Here is a 27,442-nt window from a genome sequence, read left to right as displayed (position 1 = left end):
AGTATGTTTCCGATTCAGGCCACACGATGGCAGACCCTCCAAAGCGCACGGTCCCTATAGTATGAGGTCCCTAGCAACTTTCATGTTGATTGTCCATGTTATTTGAATTGAACTGTACCATATGTATTTTAGGAATGAGCACATTGTATACCGTAAACTGGTTGATTGTGACACTCACTAATTAAAAAAACAACGGGTTGCACTCCGGGAGTGCCGACAGAAGTGAAAACTCAATGACTAGTCCAAAATGACTGCAGCACTATGTATAATTGACACATCCTCCTTTCTATTGAAAAACTTTAGTTCCGAACAGGGACAGGAACCGGTTACCTTAACCGGGGTTTTTCATAGGGTTATTTTAGAGGTGTTTATAAAAACCCCTACCATAACGGTAACCGCTTAATAAGGTAACACTTTGATTCGGTAACCGTATCAGATCGAGTTAACCTCTGTTACCGGAAACCGAAATAAAAACCCAGTCTATTCAGTTACCTCATTATGAGGTTTTTGACCAGTTCAAACGATTGTAATCTTTACGCACACTTAAATTCAACTTATTATTGAATAACCGAGGTTGGCATGGGCGGTCTATGAAGCCTCCAGCACAAACAAGTTTTTTTGCCTTTCCTTTGTTTATCTTTATACCTACTTGTGTGGTGTGTTCTTATTATAAATATTATTATATTATAACTAAAATAATTAAAATAAATAAATTAAATAAGTTTAATAAATTAAATAAGTTTAATAAATTAAATAAGTTTAATAAATCAAATAAATCAAATAAATCAAATAAATCAAATAAATCAAATAAATCAAATAAATCAAATAAATAAAATAAATAAAATAAATAAAATAAATAAAATAAATAAAATAAATAAAATAAATAAAATAAATAAAATAAATAAAATAAATAAAATAAATAAAATAAATAAAATAAATAAAATAAATAAAATAAATAAAATAAATAAAATAAATAAAATAAATAAAATAAATAAAATAAATAAAATAAATAAAATAAATAAAATAAATAAAATAAATAAAATAAATAAAATAAATAAAATAAATAAAATAAATAAAATAAATAAAATAAATAAAATAAATAAAATAAATAAAATAAATAAAATAAATAAAATAAATAAAATAAATAAAATAAATAAAATAAATAAAATAAATAAAATAAATAAAATAAATAAAATAAATAAAATAAATAAAATAAATAAAATAAATTAATTAAATTTATTAAAAAAATATAACAAATTAAACTAATTAAATAAATGAAATAAATTAAATAAATTAATTACATTAAATAAATTAAATAAATTCAAAAAAATAAATAAATTCAACAAATTCAATGAATTAAATCAATTAAAGCAATTAAATAAATAAATTAAATTAAATAAATTTAATAAGTAAAATCAATAAAATCAACAAAATATAAATAAAGTAAATAAAATAATATTTTTTTTAGTATTTTTTTTAGTTCTGACGGCACATCACTAAAACTACTTTAATGTAGCAAACCAGTAAGCAACCGATAATAAAGGTTACCATAACTGAATGAAAACCTGTTAAAAACCCTTAACAAAAACCCTATCGCGATGGGGTTTTGAGATTAACTCGGTTAAGGCGACGGTAGCGGTGGGTAAAATATCAGATTCTGTCAATTTACCCCATTTCACACACAAGCGCACTTCACGCACACTACCTCACTTTACTGGGACAGGTCAGTGACCCATCATGTTTTTTTAAGATTGGACTTTTAGTTTAGTATTGACCACTAGCCTCCTTTGAGGGTAAAAGCATTCCATTTAAAGATGAAAGAGAAACAATGCATTTAATCTTGCTTTCCTTGTCTGTTCATGTCACACGTGACGTACCTATTTAATTCATTTGATTGTTGACTGTTTTACTACCTACTATTGCTTTGTCGAGATACGCGTTTTGTACAATTAAAGCGAATAAAACAAGATGTCATTAAGTCAGATGTAAAATGTTATTTACTACTATATACGGTTTTTCATAAGGTGCAAAATCCATTCAATAGGAATTTAAATAAATAAAGTTTCAGCAGGGTGGCAATTCCATTTTGGCGGATAAAGCGAAACAGAATAGTTCTATCGAACCTGCTTACAAATTTTCACGAGAATCAGTTGAGAAATGTGATCTGCAAAGGAGAACATACAAAAGCATTTTTGCCCAAGCTGAAACGGAGACCTTTGCTAACGCTCGGCCAATGATGGTTTAGGTACACCTATAAAAAATGGTTGTCCCTGCTGTAATTTTAATATCTTTATATTTCAACCGGTACAGTTTTACCTTCAAAAATAATCGGTATCGCTAAACAATAGCGGTACCTTACTACTTATACGTTCACGAAATCGGTATCTGCATAACTTGATTGTTAGTAAACTAACCTGGAAAATAATCTCAAAATCACCGAAACATTTATGTACAGTCACCTGCAATAATATGTTACGTCATTAGTGCCAACTTTGCCTCCAGGGAAACTTTGCCCAAAACGACAATGTTAAACAAATTCGTTAATGTAGAAAAATTGATAATAGTTATGGCCACCCTGCTGTTTTTAGTAGAAAATTGGTTATATTTCTGGCAAAGTATATGCCAAACTTGTGCATAACTTGACTTGGGAATTTTGAGTTTGAGCGAGTTGTCTAATATAGGGTATATTTCGGCGGGCAAAAAATTGATAAATAATGAATGCAAGTAGAAAAAATTGAGAACCCTTTGACAAATATTTCCGGGTTTCAGTTATAACACATGAAGCATAGATTATGTCTATTGAGATTTAAACTAATAAGGCCTAAATACACAAAAGTTTTAGCGGTGGGCAAAGTAATCCGGTAATTTGGCATCCATACCAACATTGCCCACCACCAAAAACGGATTAGGGTTGTCACTTTCATCTAATTTACCCAACTTCGCAAGTAAAAGAAGGTTATGTTTGTACACTAAAATAAGTTTATAAATATACTAGCTGTGCCCGCGGCTCCGCCCGCGTGTAATTCGGTCTGTGTCAGTAAGCGGCTAATTTCTAATCCTAATTTCTTTCCCTCTCCCCTGGAGGCGGAACTTGAAGTAAAGTTGACATATGGATATGCTAGAGGACTGAAGTCCAGATAAAATATTTTACAATAAGGTACCACAAAATAAAACTACACTCCAAAATCAATAGTTTTATTCGCCCTTATTCAAATTTTACACGTGATTTAAACTTAGAGAATATAACCAAACGGAGTGGTCATTAACAGGCGTTATCCCTCTGTCGAAAATAGGCGGCCAATGGTCAACCGACGTTTATCTGACATGGCTATGTTTACGTTACGTAGGTACACATTTGATGTGCCCCTCCCCCGCAAAAAACGCCAGACTATTTTGTACCGAAAATTATAGACATGGCGTCTCCGTTGGTTATATTCTCTAAGGATTTAAACGACAGAGTAGTAGGTGAATATCGGACGATACAGTAAGGTATACGCGCGCGAGCGAAAGCGAAGCGGCCTGCCTGGCTAGAGCGCCACTTACCGTGGTCTTCTTCAGAGTCCTGAGGAAGACCACGTGCCCCTTGTAACCTCAATTCGTTGCGAAACTTTCGCGAATGATTCGATTTTTTTCGGGAAGGCATGGTAATGCGTATAAAATGCGAGTCCCAAATCGTTTGACTCCGCAAACGACCAATGCCGGATTAATATATTTTGATGCCCTAAGTATTTCTAGACCATGGTGCCCCCTCGCCCTAGGGTCATCAAGATTACATTGAATTTTTTTGGTAAATTGAGTGACGTTCATTGCTGCATTTCAGCTGAGATTGGAAATCAGTCACATCATTTTATCACGAAAATTAACAGTGCCGCGGCAGTAACGTTGCAACAGAGTACCTAATGCTGCTGCAGGCGCCACCCAAATGTCACCTTTATCATAAACATCTTAGAATGTTATTGTAAACGCGAGAGAAGCGAGCGCGAAAATTTTTCGATATTAAAACGCGATTTGATAGACAGTTGTACATTTTTACTTTTAGTATGGAAATCAGTCACATCATTTTATCACGAAAATTGACAGTGCCGCAGCAGTAACGTTGCAACAGAGTACCTAATGCTGCTGCAGTCGCCACCCGAATGTCACCTTCTCATATCTTAGAAAGTTATTGAAAACGCGAGCGAAGCGAGCGCGACAATTTTTCGATATAAAAAAACGCAATTCGATAGACAGTTGTACTTTTAGTATGGAAATCAGTCACATCATTATATCACGAAAATTGAATGTCACCTTTATCATATGGTAGAAAGGTATTGAAAACGCGAGCGAAGCGAGCGCAAAAAATTTTTCGATATAAAAAACGCATTTTGATAGACAGTTATACATTTTTACTTTTAGTATGGAAATAAGTCACATCATTTTATCACGAAAATTGACAGTGCTGCAGCAGTAACGTTGCAACAGAGTACCTAATGCTGCTGCAGGCGCCACCCGAATGTCACCTTTATCATAAACATCTTAGAATGTCATTGAAAACGCGAGCGAAGCGAGCGCGAAAATTTTTCGATAATTTTTGGTGCCCCCTAGACATGGTGCCCTAAGCAAGTGCTTATTTTTCTTAAAAGGGTTAATCCGGCACTGCAAATGACAGAGGTCAATGTTTTTTTTTCAAAGTACCCACTTTCGTGGCCATTATTAAGTGCTTAAGGAGGCGATACGTATGAATATGGATTTGATATGGATGCGATATAATTACGATTAGGTATAATTCATGACGGAGAAAATAAATAATTTTAAATAATTTTATGCAATTATACGCGTGTTGATATGTGTGTTTATTTTACCACTACGTAACTATGTAAACCCATTTTTAGTTTTCTTAGTTACTTAATGTTTACTCAGCTCCCCAAAAGATGGCACTGTGCAATTAGGGGCAATTAATTTACTGTCGTTTTTTGTATTATTAAACAACATAATTATTCAATTAAATTTGTTGATATCCGTACGATTGATTGAAATTTTAGAAGAGGGGTCTTCTAAACTTAGAGTTAATTTGGCAAAATCCTTCCTCGGTGGCTTATTTATGTCACATCGTATTAAATTCAGCGCCATTTCTGTTAGTGTACTCTATAGTGTTAGCACATATTTGAAAAAAGTTTGCCCCTCCTTCCTAAGTAGCGCCATACGATTCAGGGGCAAACTTAAGTCAATCGAGTGTTGTGGCTACCCCCCCTTTTAGGCGTTGAATTTTTATAGCCTATAACCTGGCCGGGGATTTTCTCGACAGATTAGTAAAGTTTTCATCAAAATCCGTCCAGCCGTTTTCACGTGATGCGCGTTCAAATAAACAGACAAACAGATAAACAGACAAACAGACAAAAATTCTAAAAACTGTTGGAACGTGTTCTGTTATCAATTCTAAGTATCCCCAGCCAACTTTTTTTCAAATATCTTCCATGTACAGACTTTCGACCCTCTTCAGCTTTATTATATGTATAGATACTGTATTTAATTTGTCTTATTATCCTTTATTTAGATGTTTTATCCCGTTAACGAATGAAAACACAACAAAAATCATATTTTTGGTCATTAAACTATTGTAACAGATTTTCTCAAAAGTGACAACCCTAGCCTTTGTAAAATGCTTAGGCGAGCCTTATTTGGAAATGGGCAAAAACGGGTAGGCAACATTGCCCAGCAAATTTATTTAAAAGTTTTTACACTTATCGCTAAGTTATTAACAGGGAATGGTAGGATTGCCCAAATTGCCCGATTGCCCACGTCAATTTGGTATTCAAATACGAGCTGTATTTGAATACCAAATTGACGTGGGCAATGTTGGCGAAAACCCCGGATATTTTTTTATTTGCCCGCCCTCTAAAACGCAAAAAAATGGGTAAAAACACGATAAAAAAATGTTTTCTTCACATAAACTGATGCGTTTGATCACAATGGACGTGCTGAGCAAAAAAATGTCATATGATGTGATTTTTTTTGAGAAATTCGTGTTTAAAAAAAAAGCGGGCAAAGTTGATGATAATGAGTAATGACGGTACCTACTCTTCGAAGGTCGCAAAAATATGTGACATGCTCTTATGGTTCTACAAATAAGATCGTGTCAGATATTTTTGCGGCCTTCGTTGTGTAACATAAATTGCAGGTGACTGTACATTTGGAATAATTATTTTATTTAGTTTCAACGAAAGTTTCAAGTTTAGTACGAAAATACTTCAGATATGCAATATGCACAAAATGTAGACCTAATCGAAATAAAACATTGCTTTTTATAGTAAATTTATAAAACATTCGATACATAGGTATACATAACAATAACCAGGCCACAACGCTATTGGCCTGTAAGCTTCATCTCGGTCTCCAAAGCCGCAAAAACTTGCTAGTACTTAGTGCTGGTCTAGCCTTTATTTTTTCTTGAAGATTTTCAGAGAACAGCACGTACACGCATTATACATATAGACGGAACGAACGGCATAATCATAATAATTTATTCGTCGCAATCCATGGTATTACAGATCTAGTTACAAGACTTTCAGGTATTACTTATACGAATTACATAACTCTTCCTGTTAATAGGCAATATTTTAATATAAAAGTTCTATAATATAATACAAGATTACAGTTGTCATCAAAATTCATTGACATACAGAAGTCAAATACGTTTTTAAAATGACGCAAAATGATACCAGCATAATAAAAATTGATCCCAATCATTAAAGATTGAGTCTTTAAACTTTTTTCATTTTAAGCGAGTTTTGAAGGAAGATAATACTTAAATTCGACTGTAATCGTATTATTTTAAGATAGTTTACTGCGGTTTTCAACAATAATGACCCGTAAATAACAGCAAATGAAATTTAAATGAGACGCGAGCTGATATTTATGTACCCTATTTTTTGAAATACATTTTATCTACTGGTATGCTTTCTCGTGTGCGTATATGATTTAATGTCAATATAATTGTCAAAAGCAAGAAAATCAAGCTGTCATTTTCATTTGAAGAAGTACACGTGTGCTCCGGTGTAGCCCCAACGGGCATCTGACTTGAAGAAGAATTTTGAGTGATGTCGTCAATGTATGGAAATTATTCGAAAGTTTACATTTGAGATTGAATTTCTGTGTTGTCTTTGTGAGTAAAAATATAAATCGATAATAAATTGGTAGCTGAATTATCTAGCTTCCAAAATCATACAATAATTCAATTACTGTCAAAGACAAAATTGTTTTGCTTCTGTCTCAAACGGAACTCCATATTTTGATTTTTTGATACTTTTAGTGTCGATTTGTAGATAATAACAGCAAATTAAAAATATAATGGCATAAAGAGTCGGTACACGGTTTCTTCGTGAATGAATTTACGTGTAATTTAATGCAATTATCAAACATTTATTGAACAAATTATGGTTACAAAGTGAGGTCTAAATCGAAAACGTCATATACCGGCCCCTTAAAGGTTAGGGTTACCGTTTCAATAAGGTTACCATTACAATCAGGTAACAGTATGATAGGGTTACCGAATGATACGGTAACCGAATCGATTGGGTTACCGAATTGATAGGATTAACCGTAAAGAGGGGTTTTCCGGTCCTTGGTTCCGAAATTGCTGGCCAGTGAGCTTAAAATTGTAGCGTTAATTGTTTAAAATTCGAATAGAAATTGTAAAGTTACCTTGCAGACCTCGCATCTATCTATCAAATATATTTTTTGGTCATGATATTTTGAGTTTTATTCACCAGTACTAGAGTTCACTTTTATTAGCGATTTCATCAAGATGTAGCTTTATTGAATTATATTGGAGTGATATAAAGTTATGTAACTGTGAGATCCTCGTATTTCAGCCCGTGCAAGATTAGAACATTGAGCTTTATTGCTTAATATAAAAGTCCAGTTTTAAATAATTGACCTGATACGTTATGACTAAAGTTCTTTTGTGAATAAGATTGTCCGTGACGGGTCCATATTGGGTTGCATACAAGTTTAGGTCATATATTTGATGCGCATAACAACTTGTGTCGTAATCATCATTGCGCATACAAATTATAAGTCATATTATTATGTGTCATACATTTTTAGCCATAATATTTGATGACATACTCAGCAGTTGTCATATATTTTTTGTGCATATAGGTTTTGATTATAATGAATCAAATGTCATAAAGCATAGTTATCGATACTTATAATGTTTCTACGTATAACGTTTTGTAGCATAATAATTTTCAACCATAATGGTTTACATAATTTTAGCGTCTCAACATCTCAACAACTCCTGGAAAAAAACCTTTTCCCTAATATCCGTCCAAACACTTAATTCGACGGAGCCCCGCTCACGCGGGGCTCCTATATCTGCGTAGTTTGCCCTTCAGGCATCTAAAGAAACCTAACGAACCTTACCTACCTATTATGATTAGTTTCTTTTATAAAACCGTTTCTCCTACTGGAGCGGGCTCCTCTCCTTCGATCTCCTCTTTTATACGGTCTTTGTGTGGTTACAATTATGACATTTATGTCTATAGTAATATTTGCTTCATAGGTTGCTCACAACCATACATATTTATTATTCATGCTTTGGTTACAAAAATTTTGAAACTTTTGAAACTTTATGAAAAAAACATATTATGACCACTATAAATATATATGACTTAACTTTTTATGTCTATACTAATACTATGCACTGCAATACTTCGAACGAAAAACAATTATGGATATCAAGCATATGACTTAATATTTTATGCGAATTAAATTAATGACTATAAAAATTATGACAACTCATTTATGACAAAAACCCAGTTATGCTCAGGAATAATTCTGACTGAAGATTTTTATGACTTACAATTTTATGCATAAAGTGTTATGACAATTTAAAATAATAATTTTCAACCATAATAAGTGAACTTCTCGTTTTCAAGGCTGGAACTAGAAAACTGAGAGCAGTGCCACCAGTAAAACTGCTTGGAGTCCCCTTGAAAAAGGTCACCGAGTTCATGTACCTTGGTCACTGGGTTACCGAGAGCCTCTCCGATGACGCGGACATCGAACGTGAACGAAGGGCTATGGCGATGAGAGCTAATATGTTGGTTCGTAGGTTTGCTAGGTGCTCACGTGACGTAAAAATCACATTGTTTAAAGCGTATTGCCAGACCTTTTACACCTGCAGCCTATGGACCAACTACACTCGAAAAACCATCAATAGTCTAAGAGTCCAGTACAATAACGCCCTCAGGATGCTGTTGGGGCTGCCTCGATGGTGCAGTGCGTCGCGCATGTTTCTAGAGGCTAACACGGATGGCTTTAATACGATACTGCGGAAACGTGTTGCCTCCCTGATGCGCAGAGTGCGAGAGAGTACCAATAGCCTCCTGAGTGCTGTTATTGAAAAGTGTGAGTGCCCTGTTATGAGGCATTGGAACTATTTGCATACAGGCGACAGACCTCTCATTTTTAATGTAAAATAATTAGGAATTTAATTGTTTAATTTTGATTTTAATTTTAATTTTGATATATTATTATTACATGTTAATTAGTTTTGGTGTCGTGGATATTATAATAATTATTAATTATTTTAATGTATGTTTAGTATGTAGGCACTAACTCTTAAATGTAAGTACTTGTAATACTAACAATTTTATGGACCTATGCAGTCTGAAATAAATATATTGAATTGAAAAATATGACAAAAGTTGTTATGCGACCAGAGGGAGTCCCGTCCGTGACACATGACGTCACCGTTACGTTACGCGTCTGAATCGAGTTTATCATGTTTTCCCCACCTCAAAAAATGCTCAGCGCCGCTAAAGAAGTTTTCACTTCAATAATATTGTAACATCTGTAAACTGGCATGCACAATCTGACAATAAATGATTACACTTACTTACTTGTCACTATGACAAGGTATGAAATAGTACTGAAATTATATTCTTTAACTGTACTTACACCATTTTAGAGTACGTAGCTAACACACACATCCATTACGAATTAACATTACTTTATAGGGAAAGACAAGTGTAAAAATATTTCGTGTCTACACGGACATCAGTACAATATTAGAATTATGTAATTTAGTTATCGTGCGTCTCGCTCGAACGAGACAAGTGCGAGCGAAATGCACAATGTCTAAATCATCTAAATGATATCATTCTGATATAAGTGTACGTTCGAATAGACCTGTCAGTCTCTGGCAAGACTAGAACTCGCGACTACGTTCAGCACGTAAAGTAAATAAAGCCATAAAAAATAAAAATATAATATAGGTAGGTATATATATGTATACTTTTATGTACTCACCAATATAACGTGATTTTTCTATATCCAATTCTGTACAAATACCCATATAAGCGATCGTCCAAATACCTGAAATTTATTTTAAAGTTAAGGGTTTTATTTCTATACAGGCTGTATTTTTTAGGTGATATAACATAATTATTATACTAGTAGTTCGCCCCGAACTAAGAACTCGCGGTTCGATAAAAAGTTAGATCAATTGAATGCGATCGGCAAAGTATCGATCCGAAGGTCGATTTATTGCAAGGTCTGTGGAGCCCTTAACGGATAGATTGAAGTCACCATAGAGATTAAAATAAACCGTATCTGTGGTAAGCCGTAATCTTTCTTGTCAAGTGTTAAATATATACCTATATCATGTTTATTTTATTTCATTTTTATCTTGCCAATTATTTTAATGTCGTAAATTAAAAAACAATAGGTATTGTAAATGTGTAAATCGAGCACCCATTTGATACCAAACTCGACCACACTTTCTTGCAAATAAGATGACCAGAATAGCAAGGCCCTTCACAAATAGCTTTTTGGCCTCCTAGGCTCTTCTAGCTCCATAATCCCTAGATCAAGCCTGCTTATAATTTAATGACTAAAATATAATACCCTCATCTACACGTCTACCCAATTTCATTGAAATTAGACCAAATTTACGTAAGTTATCGTCCATCAAACTATCCTCTGATAGTTCAGCTTAAAAACATCGAAATGCCGGGACGTGCCCCTAGCTAAGTTGAATGTAAGAACTTCACTTCGCTTCACTCGCTCGTTCGATAAGAGACTGTACTTATTGTGAGTAAATTCTGTTATAGGAGCAACCCTGAAATCGCAAAAAAGGGTACCTACTAAATTCCATAATTCGTCGGGTGAGAATACGTTTGTGCCATACGCCACTTGGTTTGCAGGAGAGCGAAAACAAGCAAAAAAAAATGTTTTTCGGAAAGTTTGACATTTAGGAAATATTGAACGTATTTATCATTTAGGCACATATGTTTACTATTTATAGTATCAAACAAATATTGTGAATACAATGGTAATCATGAAATAAAAGCATTTTTATGATTGCCATATCCGTTTTTGATGAGTAAATGTTAAACGTATAATGTATGATATGACACAAAAGTTGTGGATATGTCACACTTTTGTGATAATTTTCTGTTAACAGTGTAATTATCCTATAGTAAAATGCGGATATGGCACAACATTTTTCAAAAATAGTTTTTTCCATAAACCGATTAGTGTCAATTATAGCTAATTTTTGTTATTTTAAGAATCACTAAAAAACGATTTTCTCAAAAATGGATATGGCACAAACGCATTCTCAGCCGACGAATTTTATGGCGACCAGTATTTTTTTTCAATATTATGATTTCAGAGTAACTTTTATGGTTAGATCATTTCATAAGACTTTTTATTCAGAGTTAAATCATGCAGTGAGTACAAAAGCGTACCGTACATATATATGTATTGTATTACATAAAAATAGACCCTATATACACCCTGTATATAATAAACCGCCAATCCTCCATTTGTAATATTTTTTGTTAAAATGTGCAATAAAGTTTCAATAAATATATAAATCATACGATAGGTGATTGAAGCGCTGGTAGTCTAGCGGTAAGAGCGTGCGACTTTCAATCCGGAGGTCGCGGGTTCGAACCCCGGCTCGTACCAATGAGTTTTTCAGAACTTATTGTTATCAATGTACGTTCGAATTGGCCTGTAATTTTTTTTTTTTAATTATAGGACATTTTTACACAAATTGACTAAGTCCCACAGTAAGCTCAATAAGGCTTGTGTTGTGGGTATATACTTAGACAACGATATATACAGCGTGGAAAAATAAGTCGGGCCCTGGAGGGAAACTACCTTAAATCCTTAAGTTGGCTCATTTTACTTAAAGAAGTCATTCTTTTATTTTTTAAAAGATATAAAACTGCATTCAAAGATATTTCTTTTTTTCTTCAATTGTGCTTGTCTAAAAATTCTTGAGTACTAAATATTCGATTTTATGGATATTTTGTACGACAGACGAGTGTAAGACCTAATGTTTCTTGGAGATTAAGGATTTAAGGTAGTTTTCCTCCAGGGCCCGACATATCTTTCCACACTGTATAATATAATATACATATTTATAAATACTTAAATACATAGAAACACCCATGACTCAGGAAGAAATATCTGTAAACAAATAAATTCCCTTACAGGGATTCGAACCCAGGACCATCGGCTTCGCAGGCATGGTCACTACTCACTACCCACTAGGCCAGACCGGTCGTCAAATTTGATGTAGAAAGAACAGTTTATACACTGACCGCTTAAATGAGTCCTCGCCTGCGCGGTGCGGGGGCGACGGGGTAGGACGACTAAGGGTGACGGGGAAGCTGCGGGCGGCAGGCGGACGGCGCCCGCACCTTCTCCGCCGCCCTTAGTCGTCCTACCCCGTCGCCCCCGTACCGCGCAGGCGAGGACTCATTTAATCGGTCGGTCTATACCTTCGTAACTGCTGATACAGTTATGAAACTCCAGCGTACAATAGTTAGGGAAGCTGTAGTAGTTGTAATAAAGCGTCCGAGCGCAAACTGCTCCGGTACTGAAACAAAACATCATCATTAGGGATGTAACGATACTTGATACCGGTACCGATATTTGAAGTAAACAATCGGCGATACCGATACCGATATCGATCACTTAGTACTTCGTTATAAATAAATATGTAGGTACTTATGCAATTGCATAATACCTACTTATGTTAAATAGACACTCGATTTAGGTAAATGTGAAAAACGAAAAAATAAATTTAAAGAAAAATGCCAAATCAAAATCAAAGAAAACATTTATTTAGGTATTCATCAAGTTATCAAAGCAAAGTAAATCAAAATCAGTAATTAAAGTTCACTTATGGTAGATTTTTGTTAAGAAAATAATCTTTTTTTACCCGACTACGGCAACGCAAAAGGAGGGTTATGATTTTGACCGGTATGTATGTGGGTATGTATGTATGTATGTATGTATGTATGTATGTATGTATGTATGTATGTATGTATGTATGTATGTATGTATGTATGTACGTATGTTCATCTGTTCCCTCATAACTTCTAAAGTACTCATTGAAATTAGACAAACGACATGTCATTCGAATCGTCTTCATCGTCCGTTGGTTATAGGCAATATGACGTCACAAAAAAATGAACAAGGCGCCCTCTAGAGGTCATAAAGTCAAAAACCAAAAAAATAAAAATAAGTAATGATGACGTGTTGTATATCATTTGAAAGAACTCAATTAGCACATTTCAAATATATACATATTGTTAGCTTTTACACCCGGCTTTGCTTGCATGCAGCCGATAAAACATTAATTTATCTGGTAGGTAATTCGAACTATGAATCTACAATCGCTCTGGATTCTATCTATCCGCGTGTTAAGCGACTACGGCGATACAAGAAGGATTTTTCAAAAGACATTTGTTTGGCTGCTATACATGGTTATTTTTAATGACCTGCAATATTTTATAACGTGAATAGGTATAGAAGTCCAGATCAGCAAATTTTTTTACGAGATCGGGTTTGGTCCCAAGGTAAAAGTTGCTTAGTATAATCACCTCGTAAAATTCGCAGTGGTCAGGCGAAGCATACTGAAACGTATCTATGTGACGCACCGGACTCGGTCTAAAAGGCGACACTAAAAGGGTCAGGCGTAGCCCGATGTACGTGGCGCGCTGTACGCGGTCCAAAGCCGGGCGCCTTCGGCACCCTCATACTAAAAGAGTCGGGCGTAGCCCGACGTATAAGGCACGATGTACGCGTTCCAAAGCCGGGCGCCTTCGGCGCCCTCATACTAAAAGAATCGGACGTAGCCCAACATACGAGGCCTGATGCACGCGTTCCAAAGCCGGGCGCCTTCGGCGCCCTCATACTAAAAGAGTCGAGCGTAGCCCGACCTACGAGGCTCGCTGCCCAACTAACAATTTGAGGCAAAATTTAGGTTTATACGACCAAATTTTATGGTCGTATAAACGTCGTATATACGTTTATACGACGCGATTTGGGCGCAGCTTATTCAACTTAAAGTCGTAAAAAAGTTGAATAATGGTCGTTTTAATACCTATTTAGTTGCATAGTCGTCGTATATGCGTCGCTGATTCGACACTTCGTCGTATAAATAGTAACTACTTCTACGCTTAATCGACTTAAGGAAGAATAGTGGTGAGAAATACAATATTTATACGACTTTAAGTTGAGTTGTTGCCGCTTAAAGGTCGTATAAATAACTTATTTCTTCAACGCAAGTTCCGCTTCGGCTTGTGTCAAAAATGACATCAATATTAACAGCAAGTGGTGTGTAATTGTATCTTTGAAAGAAGGTATAAGAAGCCATTTTTTTTAAGTTGGTGGTTTATGATATAGGAGACAAAGGTGTATATTATATCTGTAAACTACTGCGCAGTTAAATTTACTGATGTTTGCTATATAAGTTTATAACTAATTGTTGATGCGCTTTTAAAATTCTTACTTATTTAATTATTTTCATTAACAAATTATTAAGCAGATGTCTTATAGGACAGTTATACAACTTGAGGTTGTATAATCTATACGTTTGATTTGAATAGTCGCCTTAGCTTTTCAAAAGTTTATTTTACTACATCTATTCGACTGTTAATTGAATAGCGGTAGTATAATAGCACTTTTGCTACTTAAATACGGATAGGGGTCGCCATTGTAACAGTTAGTCGCCAGTTCTATAAAGAACACTTTTACGACGTGTAAGCAACTATTAGTAGTTTAAAAGTCGCATAATGGTTATTCATACCACAAAATTGTCGTGACTACGACATTATTACGATCGTAATAATGAGGACCTCTATGCGACCAACTGTTGTGTAAGAAAGTTCTATAGGACTCGTCGTGATACCTACTATACGACTGTCGTATAAAATGGTAGAATAAACGTTTATTCGACCTTGCTATACGACAATAAGTTTACCGACTATTAGTCATATAAAATGGTAGAATAAACGTTTATTCGACCTTGCTATACGACTACAAGTTTCACCGACTATTTAGTTGTATAAAATGGTAGAATAAACATTTATTCGGGTCCATATTGGGTTGCATACAAGTTTAAGTCATACCTTTGATGCGCATAACAACTTGTGTCATGATCATCATTGCGCATACAAATGAAAAGTCATATTATATTGTGTCATACATTTTTAGCCATAATATTTGATGACATACTCAGCAGTTGTTATATATTTTTTGTGCATATAGGTTTTGATTATAATGAATCAAATGTCATACCAACTAAAAGCATATTTATCGATACTTATAATGTTTTTACGTATAACGTTTTGTAGCATAATAATTTTCAACCATAATGGTTTACATAAATAATTTTAGCCTCTCAACAACTCCTCGAAAAAAACCTTTTCCCTAATCCCTAATCTCCGTCCAAACAATTCGACGGAGCCCCGCTCACGCGGGGCTCCTATTTCTGCGTAGTTTGCCCTTCGGGCATCTAAAGAAACCTAACGAACCTAACCTACCTACTTTGATTAGTTTATTTTATAAAACTGTTTCTCCTACTGGAGGGGGCTCCTCTCCTTCGTAAGTTGCTCACAACCATACATATTTATTATTAATGCTTTGTAACATTTATGAAAAAAACATATTATGACAACTAAATATATAACTTTTTTTTATGTCTATATTAATACTATGCACTGCAATACTTAGAACGAAAAATACTTATGGATATCAAGCAGATGACTTAAAATTTTATGCAAATTAAATTAATGACTATAAAAATTATGACATAACTCATTTATGATAAAAACCCAATTATGCATAGGAATAATTCTGACTAAAGATTTTTATGACTTACAATTTTATGCATAAAGTGTTATGACAATTAAAAATATGACAAAAGTTGTTATGCGACCAGAGGGAGTCCCCATTTATTCGACCTTGCTACACGACAATAAGTTTATCCGACTATTTAGTTGCATAATGCACCATTAGTCAAAATGACGACTGTAATGCTACTTTTATAATACTTCAAGTCGTATAGCAACTTGATATACGACCAAATTGTTTGTTAGGTGTACGCGTTCCAAAGCCGGGCGCCTTCGGCGCCCTCATATTAAAAAAGTCGGGCGTAGCCCGACGTACGAGGCACGATGTACGCGTTCCAAAGCCGGGCGCCTTCGGCGCCCTTATACTAAAAGAGCCGGACGTAGCCCAACGTACGAGGCCTGATGTACGCGTTCCAAAGCCGGGCGCCTTCGGCGCCGTCATACTAAACGAGTCGGACGTAGCCCGACCTACGAGGCTCGCTGTATGCGTTCCAAAGCCGGGCGCCTTCGGCGCCCTCATACTAAAAGAGTCGGGCGTAGCACGACGTACGAAGCACGATGTACCCGTTCCAAAGCCGGGCGCCTTCGGCGCCCTCATACTAAAAGAATCGGGCGTAGCCCGACGTACGAAGCACGATGTACGCATTCCAAAGCCAGGCGCCTCCGGCGCCTTCATACTAAAAGAGTCGGGCGTAGCCCGACGTACAAGGCACGATGTACGCGTTCCAAAGCCGGGTGCCTTCGGCGCCCTCATACTAAAAGAGTCGGACGTAGCCGAACGTACGAGGCCTGATGTACGCGTTCCAAAGCCGGGCGCCTTCGGCGCCCTCATACTAAAAGAGTCGGACGTAGCCCGACCTACGAGGCTCGCTGTACGCGTTCCAAAGCCGGGTGCCTTCGGCGCCCTCATATTAAAAGAGTCGGGCGTAGCCAGACGTACGAGGCACGATGTACGCGTTCCAAAGCCGGGCGCCCTCATACTAAAAGAGTCGGTCGTAGCCCAACGTACGAGGCCTGATGTACGCGTTCCAAAGCCGGGCGCCTTCGGCGCCCTCATACTAAAAGAGTCGGTCGTAGCCCGACGTACAAGGCACGATGTACGCGTTCCAAAGCCGGGTGCCTTCGGCGCCCTCATACTAAAAGAGTCGGACGTAGCCGAACGTACGAGGCCTGATGTACGCGTTCCAAAGCCGGGCGCCTTCGGCGCCCTCTTACTAAAAGAGTCGGACGTAGCCCGACCTACGAGGCTCGCTGTACGCGTTCCAAAGCCGGGTGCCTTCGGCGCCCTCATATTAAAAGAGTCGGGCGTAGCCCGACGTACGAGGCACGATGTACGCGTTCCAAAGCTGGGTGCCTTCGGCGCCCTCATATTAAAAGAGTCGGGCGTAGCCCGACGTACGAGGCACGATGTACGCGTTCCAAAGCCGGGCGCCCTCATACTAAAAGAGTCGGTCGTAGCCCAACGTACGAGGCTCGCTGTACGCGTTCCAAAGCCGGACGCCTTCGGCGCCCTCATATTAAAAGAGTCGGGCGTAGCCCGACGTACGAGGCACAATGTACGCGTTCCAAAGCCGGGCGCCTTCGGCGCCCTCATACTAAAAGAGCCGGACGTAGCCCAACGTACGAGGCCGATGTACGCGTTCCAAAGCCGGGCGCCTTCGGCGCCCTGATACTAAACTAGTCGGGCGTAGCCCGACCTACGAGGCACAATGTACGCGTTCCAAAGCCTCGGCGCCCTCATACTAAAAGAGCCGGACGTAGCCCAACGTACGAGGCCTGATGTACGCGTTCCAAAGCCGGGCGCCTTCGGCGCCCTGATACTAAACTAGTCGGGCGTAGCCCGACCTACGAGGCTCGCTGTATGCGTTCCAAAGCCGGGCGCCTTCGGCGCCCTCATACTAAAAGAGTCGGGCGTAGCACGACGTACGAAGCACGATGTACGCGTTCCCAAAGCCTTAGCCTTAGAGTTATCATTTTTTATATATTTACAGAGATTCAGAGGATAGCCGTGGTCGTATGCCACTTTACCTTAAAGTTTATAATCGTGGCATACGTCCACGGCGATCCTTTGAATATCTCTGTAAATATATAAAAAAATGATAACTCTTATAATTTTCCTGTATGATAATTTCAGATAAGAATTCTGTCTTGTTTCATACTTTTTAGAGCGCGATTTGCAGTAGTCGGGTTTTAGTTTTTAAACTTATTTTTTTCATATTTACATAGGTACATATTAGCAGATAGTCTGTTGCGTTTTCGAACCGTGATATCTGGTGTATTTGAATCGGCGATGCCGATATATCGGTATCGGTATCCGTACATCGCTAATCATCATGGTTATAATACAATTTAAATTAAGACGTAAAGAAAGTATGATTCGGCTGCTATCGTCTTATCAAAATACCATGTGATACTTACTCCAAAAAAAATGGCGCATAGGTACTTATCTCATAACCCTTCATGTCAGGCGACACCACTTCTTTGAATTAGTGTCTTTGATCCACAATCATGGTAGAGAATTCTTTTAAAAATTAAGGTATTGTTCAATTTATAGTTTATCAATCTATAATATTATCTATTTTTGATATTGAAAATTAGAAAAACTATATTATTTACAGCCAAAAATAGGCAAGAAAGGCTGACTACTGGTGCATGGCTGAGCCTTTACCCCATATGTAGACCGTACTTACGCGTATGCCCTCAAACAGCGGATCCTCTCGTAGTCGCATCGTTCGTGAGAAACGTTCCAATATAGTTTCGTTGTACCCTTCAATCCTGTTTTTTCTTTTTCACTGCTGACAAAATCATACAAATCACCAATTAAAATAGGTACAAATCACCAAGTAAAGGAGCCGGGCCGGAGCTTAAAAACACCACATGATCACCAATCAGCAGTCATAGAAAATGACATGTCGGACGCCTCGGCCCGGTAGCGTGAGTCATCCTTAACTACCCCACTAGTTATTTTAATAGAAATCAAACTCTCGTGAGGCATAATTTTAAAATATTTAGATCACAAAGGTTACACTTATGTACCTTGTGTTAAGCGGGAAGTGTGTTGTGTTGTGACGGTCGCGTGGATACAGTGAGTACAGTGTACTTGACTTTGGTCGATACGGCCGCCCTACTAGACCTTCACCTGACGATTCCGGCTGCAAACTGCCCCGCGCCCCCCGTTCACGCCATCTCAGCGCGCGCGCAACGAGCGGTGAAGCGAGCGGCGCGGCGCGCGCAATGCACGGAGTGCAACCGTCGCGAGCACTCGAGCCTGAAGAAGAGCCCCTGATGGACCCGAAACATGTCGCTGTTGGCGACATGTTTCGGGTCCATCAAGGGTTGTATTTATTGTATGTATTTGTTGTACCTGTATTTTTTTTTCTGGTAGATCAATGGTTTTTACATGATACTTATGAAGAAAATAAACAGTTTTTTTCATAAATTTTTACAATATTAATTATTTTAACCAGAATTTTGCTACATAGCGACTTAAATTTGGTTCACTTGAAATCGTCATGTGTAAAGTTTACACATAGCGGTTTGTTGCCAAAGTAACGTAGTAAGTACGAGAAATGATACATAGCGGATTTTCGGGTCTATAAATCGCCATGTGCAACATTATCGCCAATAAGCCTCGACGGAAAACAAGACATTTAATTTCGTTATGTGCTAAAAAAATCACAAAGCTATTTTTTTGTACAAATTTTGTTAATTATTTTCAAAACTGATAAAGATATTAAAAAAATATTTATATAGGTCGACGGGAAATTGAAATAGTATTTTATGCAACCGTTGTTTAAGAGACGTCAAAAAAGGCGAGTGGCGTGAGTAACAATTTGAGGCGAAGCCGAAAATTGTTAATAAAGACGCGACGAGTATTTTTTGACTCAGTTAAACAACGTTGCATACAATACTTTTTCTACGACCAAGCACTTACTTTGAAATAAAATTGTAAATTCAACAAATATTTTTAATTCAAGAAGTAGCAAAAATAGAGGGTACGGTCGGGAAAAGAATGAAAGAAATAAAAAAAAATGACATTTTTAAGTGGTCATTACACGAAGTATCGTAAAATCGCCAAAAAGATACTGCGTGTATGCACAAATTCTTTTTTGGGGAATAGACTAAAGACTTGTCTTGACAACTATAAGGTTTTAAAGGTGTGTGCACGACCCTTTAAATAACAAATAAAAGTACGCGAGTAGAAAAAAGGAATTAAAATATGACAAAATCAAAAAATCGTAGAAAAACACATAGGTAGCGATTTTTTTATTCGCACCGACGAAATACTTAATTCACGTAAGTGTTACCGTTGTGACCTAAATACCCAACCATTAGTCCTATGCCTTATGGGAAAGGATGAAGAGATAGTTCATATTCGGATACCGCTACCATCTTTTATTTTTTGTTTTCATTTCCTTATCATCTGGATGGGATAAATCAAACAGGTAGCACTCAGCCACATTTAAAAATGTTGTTAATAAATTTATTTGTTAATATAATGTAAATGTGTATGTGTCTCACCCTCCTTGTCTGAGGGTCGGTTTATCTGTTGTGGATATGGATAGGTCTTGCAGTAGGCGCCTGTTTCTCGCGGTTATCTGCCAAGTTATAATTCATTAATAGTCATTTGTTTTACATGGAGGCAAAGTTGTTTAACCTCTCGGGCTATTATTTATACCCGAGCAAGCGAATTATACAAAATTTAACTACGTGCGTAGCGAGTGGATCGAAAATGTAATCTTGAGCGTTGCGAGGATTTCAAGGCCCGAGGTGTAGCTGGTGTAGGGTACCTAGTGAAAATTATTCGTGATAATTTATAAAACATATTTTTGTATAAATATGAAATAGTTTTATTAATGATCAACGAATTATAACATTCGGTCTTTTTTGCGAGTTCGGGGTTGGTACCACAGTAAAAGTTGCTCAGTATGACCTATATATTCACCCCGTAAATTATTGCAGGGTGACTAAATATCCCTGTATACTAGGGTTATGATGTTACCTGGTTGACGTATAAAAGCTCACTGGCCAAGTGGCAACCTCTCCCGTGTTTGTGAAATTAACACCCTGTACACTATAGTAGACCCAAACCAAACGGACGACCGGGGTCATAAAACTTCTCATTCACCCTCGCATGGTTGAAGGTAGAGTGAGAGAGATAGAGATATGATCCCAGTCGTCCGTTTGGTTTGGGTCTACTATAGGGTTATGATGTTACCTGGTTGATGTATAAAAGCTCACTGGCCAAGTGGCAACCTCTCCCGTGTTTGTGAACTGGCGGGCACATTGTTAGACACCATGCTGAAAGTCGGAAATAGTACATTGTGCAACGTGGGGGGTAAGCGAGATTTTGTAAACGAGGTCTATAACTGAGGATTCGAAGGCACAGACAGACCCACCCGGATTCAGCCATAATCGAAAATTGTGTCAAAAATAATTTAAACGGCTATTAAATTAATCAAATTAAATATTTTTAAACATACACATAAAAAATAATTTATAAACGTCAGTATTTTCAATGTAAAACTCATTTAAAAAACTACTTTTTTCGTATAAATTAGTGACATAATTAAAAAAAAGCCATAACTCACTCGTGAGTTATAGCTTTTTTTTTCAGAATCTATAACTCCCGCGGAAAAATAATATAGGCCTTTGTCCTTCAGTACACCTGCATGAAATAAGATCTTTTTCGAGCAAGTGTGATGAAAAAAACATTTCAATGCCTGACTACTGCATATTGGCGAAAAAAAAGTATTGACATTCTGAGTAAATTTATTTATTTATTAAACAAGCGTGCGCTCTGTGTCGTCACAACAGGTGCCTCGTGGGCACAAAATAGATAATAGTACTACCGTACAGAAAGGACACTTCCTAAAAACCGAAGTTTGACAGCGATTCAGGGTCGAATGAATTTCGTGTTTTCAAACTAGTTGAGTGTGCTCAGAGCATAAAAAGGTCAACCACGGCGTTACATGAACAAGAGATTTCCTTTAGCAGGATTGGTCCTTAGGACCCAAGGATGGATTTAAGAAGTGGAGCCACCCAGATTTTTGATGCAGGTGGGGGGTGGGGGGGTTTTAAGCGTCGGCGACGTCTGATGTTAATAATTGTTTAAGTTTAGGTTCTATGTCAAGTTTAGTATCATTTTCAAGTAAATCAAAGATGTAGACATAGATTTCATCTAAATCGGTTTAGCCGTTATTGATTCCCCATACAATCTTACACCTTCCTTTTCACCTTTAAGAGATTTTTTTTAAATAAAAACTATCCTATGTTCTTCCACGGGACTAAAAATATCTCTATACCAAATTTTATCTAAATCGGTTCAGCGGTTATTGAATCCCCATACAAATTTCCACCTCGCTTTTCACATCCTTAAAGGATGATTTTTGAGATTTAAAGTAGGCTATGTTATTCCCTGGAACTCAAACTATCTCGGTACCAAATTTTAACTAAATTGGTTTAGCGGTTTAAGCGTGAAGAGGAATTAAAAAAAAAGTATTTTTTTCATATTTTATGTGTTTTTACTTCGGAATGGTGTCATTATGATATCAGAAATGAATTCGGCATCCCCGATTTATACGAAAACGATACCAAACTTGGCCTAGTAGCTTAAATGATATAGATATCAAGATCAAGTTGAGAGCCCCCCCACCCCTAAAAATTTACATCAAAAATCTCGGTGGTTCCACTTCTTAAATCCATCCTTGGTTCCTAAGGACCAATCCTGCCAAAGGAAATCTCTTGTTCACCCAACGCCGTATTTTATGCCCAGCGCCATCCGCTAAACATGTTTATTGGACAAATATTATAGGTACAATATTTTTCATATAAAAGCGGTGGTGGCCGAGTGGATACCTACGACGCGCGACGTCCGACTTTCATTCTGGAGGTCGCTGGCTCATTCGTACCAATGAGTTTTTCTGAACTTATGTCCGAAATATCATTTGATATTTACCAATAGCTTTTCGGTGAAGGAAAACATAGTGAGGAAATCTACATTACATCCGCAACGAAATTCAAAGGTGTAAGTGAAGTCCACAATCTGTATTGGGCCAGCGTGGGGACAATAGCCCAAGCCTCGCGCATGAGAGGAGGCCTGTGCCCAGCAGTGGGACGTATATACCTAGGCTGAATTATTATTATATTTGTCATATAACCCATTGCATAATATCTAGAACTCACTTTGTGAACCAATAATAAGTAATAACCACAAAGCCATCGCAGCGCACGCAAAAACAAAATGTTAAATAAAAAAAAAACAACGTTACGTCTTAATAATTATTATTTTTACTTTGAGATTTCATGTTTAATTATTATAGGTACGACTAGCTTTTGCCCGCGGCTTCGTCTGCATAAGATGATGATGATGATAAAAATAATCCTTTGCCCTTCCTCGAGCCTCAAACTATCTTGATGTCATTTATCTAAATCATTTCAGTGGTTTAACCCTTAAATTTTAGGGTTCCGTACCCATTGTACCCAAAGGGTAAACACGGGATTCTATTACCTACCAAGACTCCGCTGTCCGTCTGTCTGTCACCACCAGGCTTTAACTCATGAACCGTGATAGGTAGACAGTTGAAATTTTCGCAGATGATATATTTCTGTTGCCGCTATAGCAATAAATACTAAAAACAAAATAAAATAAATATTTAAGTGAGGCTCCCATACAACAAACTTGATTTTTTTGCCGTTTTTTGCGTAAGGGTACGGAACCCTTCGTGCGCGATTTCGGCTCGCACTTGGCCGGTTTTTTGTATTTTTATCCTAACTATAACCATTAGGACTATTGAGACAACACTTGAACTCACTAGGTACTTTCACTTTTTTTGTAGCAAATTAAGGGTTAAGCGTAAAAAATTAACAGACAGACAGACATACAGTTGCTTTCGCATTTATAAAACATAAATTTTAAGTGGAAAACATAAATTCCGATTCGTTAGCGGCTCGAAATAATTGAAAAGTTAAATGGAATGGGATATCACTGATATCTACAACATACTCGTAATTGGATGAATAATATAAAATCTGGCGACTTTTTAACCGACTTCAAAAACCGCAGGTCAGGCATGAGTATACCATTGGGATTTTTATTTGTTCAAAAGTATTAGTCCGATGGCCGACTGCTTAAAACCCTACCTGATAAAAAAAATTAAATTACTCGGTAGGGGTAGCTGACTTTTAACCGACCTTTTTGGTCTTTTTTGCCGACGAGCAAGATTGAGAGTAGACCGAGTGCGGTCTACACAACTTTGACACCCACCCGCTATCATCAATTCATCACAGTTACCCGTGAACAAGATGCATGTAACTGCGTCGAAATATCGGGGGCTCGACAACAATACAAAAGGTAATCACGGTTCATATCCCGGTCGATATAAGTCTAGTGAAAGTGACCGTGAATTATTCAAAACTGTGACTTTTAGTAGCTTTAACTGCTTACTGCTCTTGTCCGGCCGCGGCTTTTGGCAAATTTTGCGCAAATTGCAAAAAAGTGGTACAAAAATTCATATTCAGATAGCTGCCTCCGTTGACTCAGGGAACGAGACAATGATTTTCACAATTCACGATATGCCTAGGAATTTGAATATCTGCCTGATTTAACGATCGGCCGCCGACAGGAATATAAAATATTACATCAAATCAATATCAGACAAAGTTTGCGTGCGTCCCGACTTAAGATTAATTATGCCAAATCCGTTATTATGCGAAGTCCCATTAATCAATTTGTATGTACAGTCGCCATCTGATATATCGGAGAGCCGAGGTGATCACAATACCTGAACATGCACTCTAATGCCCTGACAATAGAGGCGTGTTCAGATATTTGTGAGCGCCTTAGCCGCTCCGATATATCTATCTATCTGACGGCGACTGTAAAAATCTGTTGTGGATCACGGAGTTACTTAATTCAGCATTAAGGTTTCGGTTTGAGGTCTAGAAATTTGGAAAGTTGATTAATGATGAACGAATGTACATACACACAAAGTTCAAAATGTTGTGATTGTGAACAATGCTATTATATAACTATAGACAGGTTATACTGAGGTTATACTAGTGTGTGTGAGAGATCCCCGCGCGGGTTGCTCACCTTGTTGTGGTGGAGGGGCTTAGTAACCGTGGCTTGGTCACCCACGGTGAAGCGAAGAGGCAACCAGGGCCGGCCTGTTTGAGGGGCGGGCTGGCCCGAGGAGGACGCTCCAAGTGGGCTTGTTAAGCCCGCCTGTGACGCGTTGGAGGTGGACCGACGAGGAAGAGGAGTGTCGGTATTGCGGTGAGCCGTTCTCCCTATCCTCGGCGGCCGAGGTGGGATCGCAGGGGAAGAGGCGTGAAGGTATTACGATCGCCACTCGCCCTATCCCCTGCGAACTTGGCGGGGCCGTTCCGCTGTAGTAGTGCATGGCGTTGGTGGGGCTGCAGAGGAAGAGGAGTGTCTGTGTTACTATGTGCCGTTCTCCCTGTCCTCTGCAGCCGAATTGTGGTTTTGCGACAGAACCATAGACCTGATCTGTCGCCGGGCGCCGGAGAACTTTCTGGCGCCCGTGGCTTCCTTGTGGCGGGCTCGGGGGTGTCCGCTACAGTGCAGAACGGAGGCCTAGGAGGAAGGCGCGTCGAACCATCTGGCGCGCCTAGCGTGAAGGGCCTTCGGGCACTTGCGAAGGAGCCGCTCGTGGGCGGCTGCCGCCGGTGGGGTCGCGGATGAGTACGCAAGCGTTCCTGTAACCCCACCAATAGGGCGGCGAAGCGGCATATGGGGCGGTTTTTAGTGGGTTTACCGTGTGCCTCATTACTAGCCTAGCCTAGCCTAGCCTAGACGGGAGTCCCATATAACCACTCGGGTCACCCGCACCCGGGTGGTATGCGAAATGCATTTTCCCCCCTAAAAAAAAAAGGTGTGTGTGAGAGATGATTTGAAACGAACGCAAGTGAATGAATTGAATGATGAGATGACGGGCGACAGAGAGGTATGTAAGAGAAAGACGTGTTGCGCCGACCCCAAGTGAATGGGACAAGGGCAAGAGAATGATGATGAGATAGGTTATACAAAAGAAAAAAAACTTCCATATTTATTTATATACCTACGAAGAAATCTGTTATTTTTGATTAATTTTCGCATTCCATTCATATTTATCGTACTCTTTGTTAAACATGAGCTTGTCTCTTTCTCTTTCGGTGAGCTTGCCCAGGTGCGACTAAAGGCAACTTGTACAATTTGTCACAAGGTAAGCCCTTCAATTTGGGCAATAATAAATAATTGGTTACGAATTCCAAATTTAGATGGTGGTGACAGTTTCTTGTTTATACGTGACTATTAAATAAAAAAATCACGTTTGTTGTATGGGAGCTCCACTTAAATATTTATAATACAGGGTGGCCAACTTGGAGGTATACAACTTTTTTTACCGCCATATTGTTTTGACGGCAAATATGACAGTAGTTGTTGCATGAAAATTACTTTTCACTTCTCATGCTCAAAAAGTGCACCTTTATGTCGTGCGTAGACGACATAAAATCGCATTTTATGCTCTAGAGCATAAAGTAAAATCATCTATTACGACCCTTTATTTTTATTTTGTTTTTAGTATTTGTTGTTATAGCGGCAACAGAAACACATCATGTGTAAAAATTTCAACAGTCTAACTATCACGGTTCATGAGTTACAGCCTGGTGACAGACAGACAGACGGACGGACGGACAGCGGAGTCTTAGTCTTAGTGATAGGGTCCCGTTTTTACCCTTTGGGTACGGAACCCTAAAAACGGCAGACTAATATCGTAAAAGCTGTACAATCTATCACGCACAACCCCATCAATCATGGACGTTTCAATTAAAAAGGGGTGGTTTATTGGTTAGTTAATTTATGTTTAATATTAATCATCATCATCAGCCTACTACACTGCTGGCTACAGACGTTTTTAGAATATAGTTTAGGCATAAGAATTTTAAAACTGACGCACTTTGTATATTGCATGGCAAACAAGCATACAGCCCAGCCCGTCTGGTGATAAGTGATCACCGTAAACTATGGACTACATGAACATTAATACTGCAATATTGCAGCAAGATATTGCATTACTGCCGCAAATGTCAAAAATCTAGGCAAGAACATCGATTTCTGCATCGAGTAATGCAGTCAGCAGTAATGTCACGCTGCATTACTGCTGCATGCTGTAGTAAATTATCCAGAGGCCGTGAGTTCAAGTCTCACCCAAGGCAGTAATTTTTCCACTTATCCGAATCCGAACGGTAGGTACAGTCAGCAGTAGTAGTTGCTAAGCGGGCGAGGTGTTCAGAATTAC

General features: G+C 37.9%; 1 protein-coding gene across 2 annotated transcripts in view; it reads right to left on the bottom strand.

Annotated features, from left to right (window-relative positions):
* The window catches only part of LOC134801053 (uncharacterized), a 31,492-nt gene extending 8,059 nt beyond the window's left edge, over window positions 1–23,433 (bottom strand). Inside the window, exons 1-6 of one of the 2 annotated variants that reach the window (XM_063773580.1) lie at window positions 23,325–23,433; window positions 21,358–21,440; window positions 20,661–20,737; window positions 18,830–18,934; window positions 12,780–12,877; window positions 10,294–10,359 (exon numbers count right to left, since the gene is read on the bottom strand). In XM_063773580.1, the coding sequence (XP_063629650.1) occupies window positions 10,294–10,359; window positions 12,780–12,877; window positions 18,830–18,934; window positions 20,661–20,737; window positions 21,358–21,440; window positions 23,325–23,361 (466 nt within the window). In that variant the 5' untranslated portion in view covers window positions 23,362–23,433. The remainder of the gene's footprint in view (window positions 1–10,293; window positions 10,360–12,779; window positions 12,878–18,829; window positions 18,935–20,660; window positions 20,738–21,357; window positions 21,441–23,324) is intronic. The other variant, XM_063773581.1, reaches the window with a different exon arrangement.
* Between the last annotated feature and the right edge of the window lie 4,009 nt (window positions 23,434–27,442).

Source organism: Cydia splendana, chromosome 21 (assembly GCF_910591565.1).
Source record: "Cydia splendana chromosome 21, ilCydSple1.2, whole genome shotgun sequence".
Taxonomy (NCBI): Eukaryota; Metazoa; Arthropoda; class Insecta; order Lepidoptera; family Tortricidae; genus Cydia; species Cydia splendana.
This window is presented reverse-complemented; position numbering and strand designations above follow the sequence as displayed.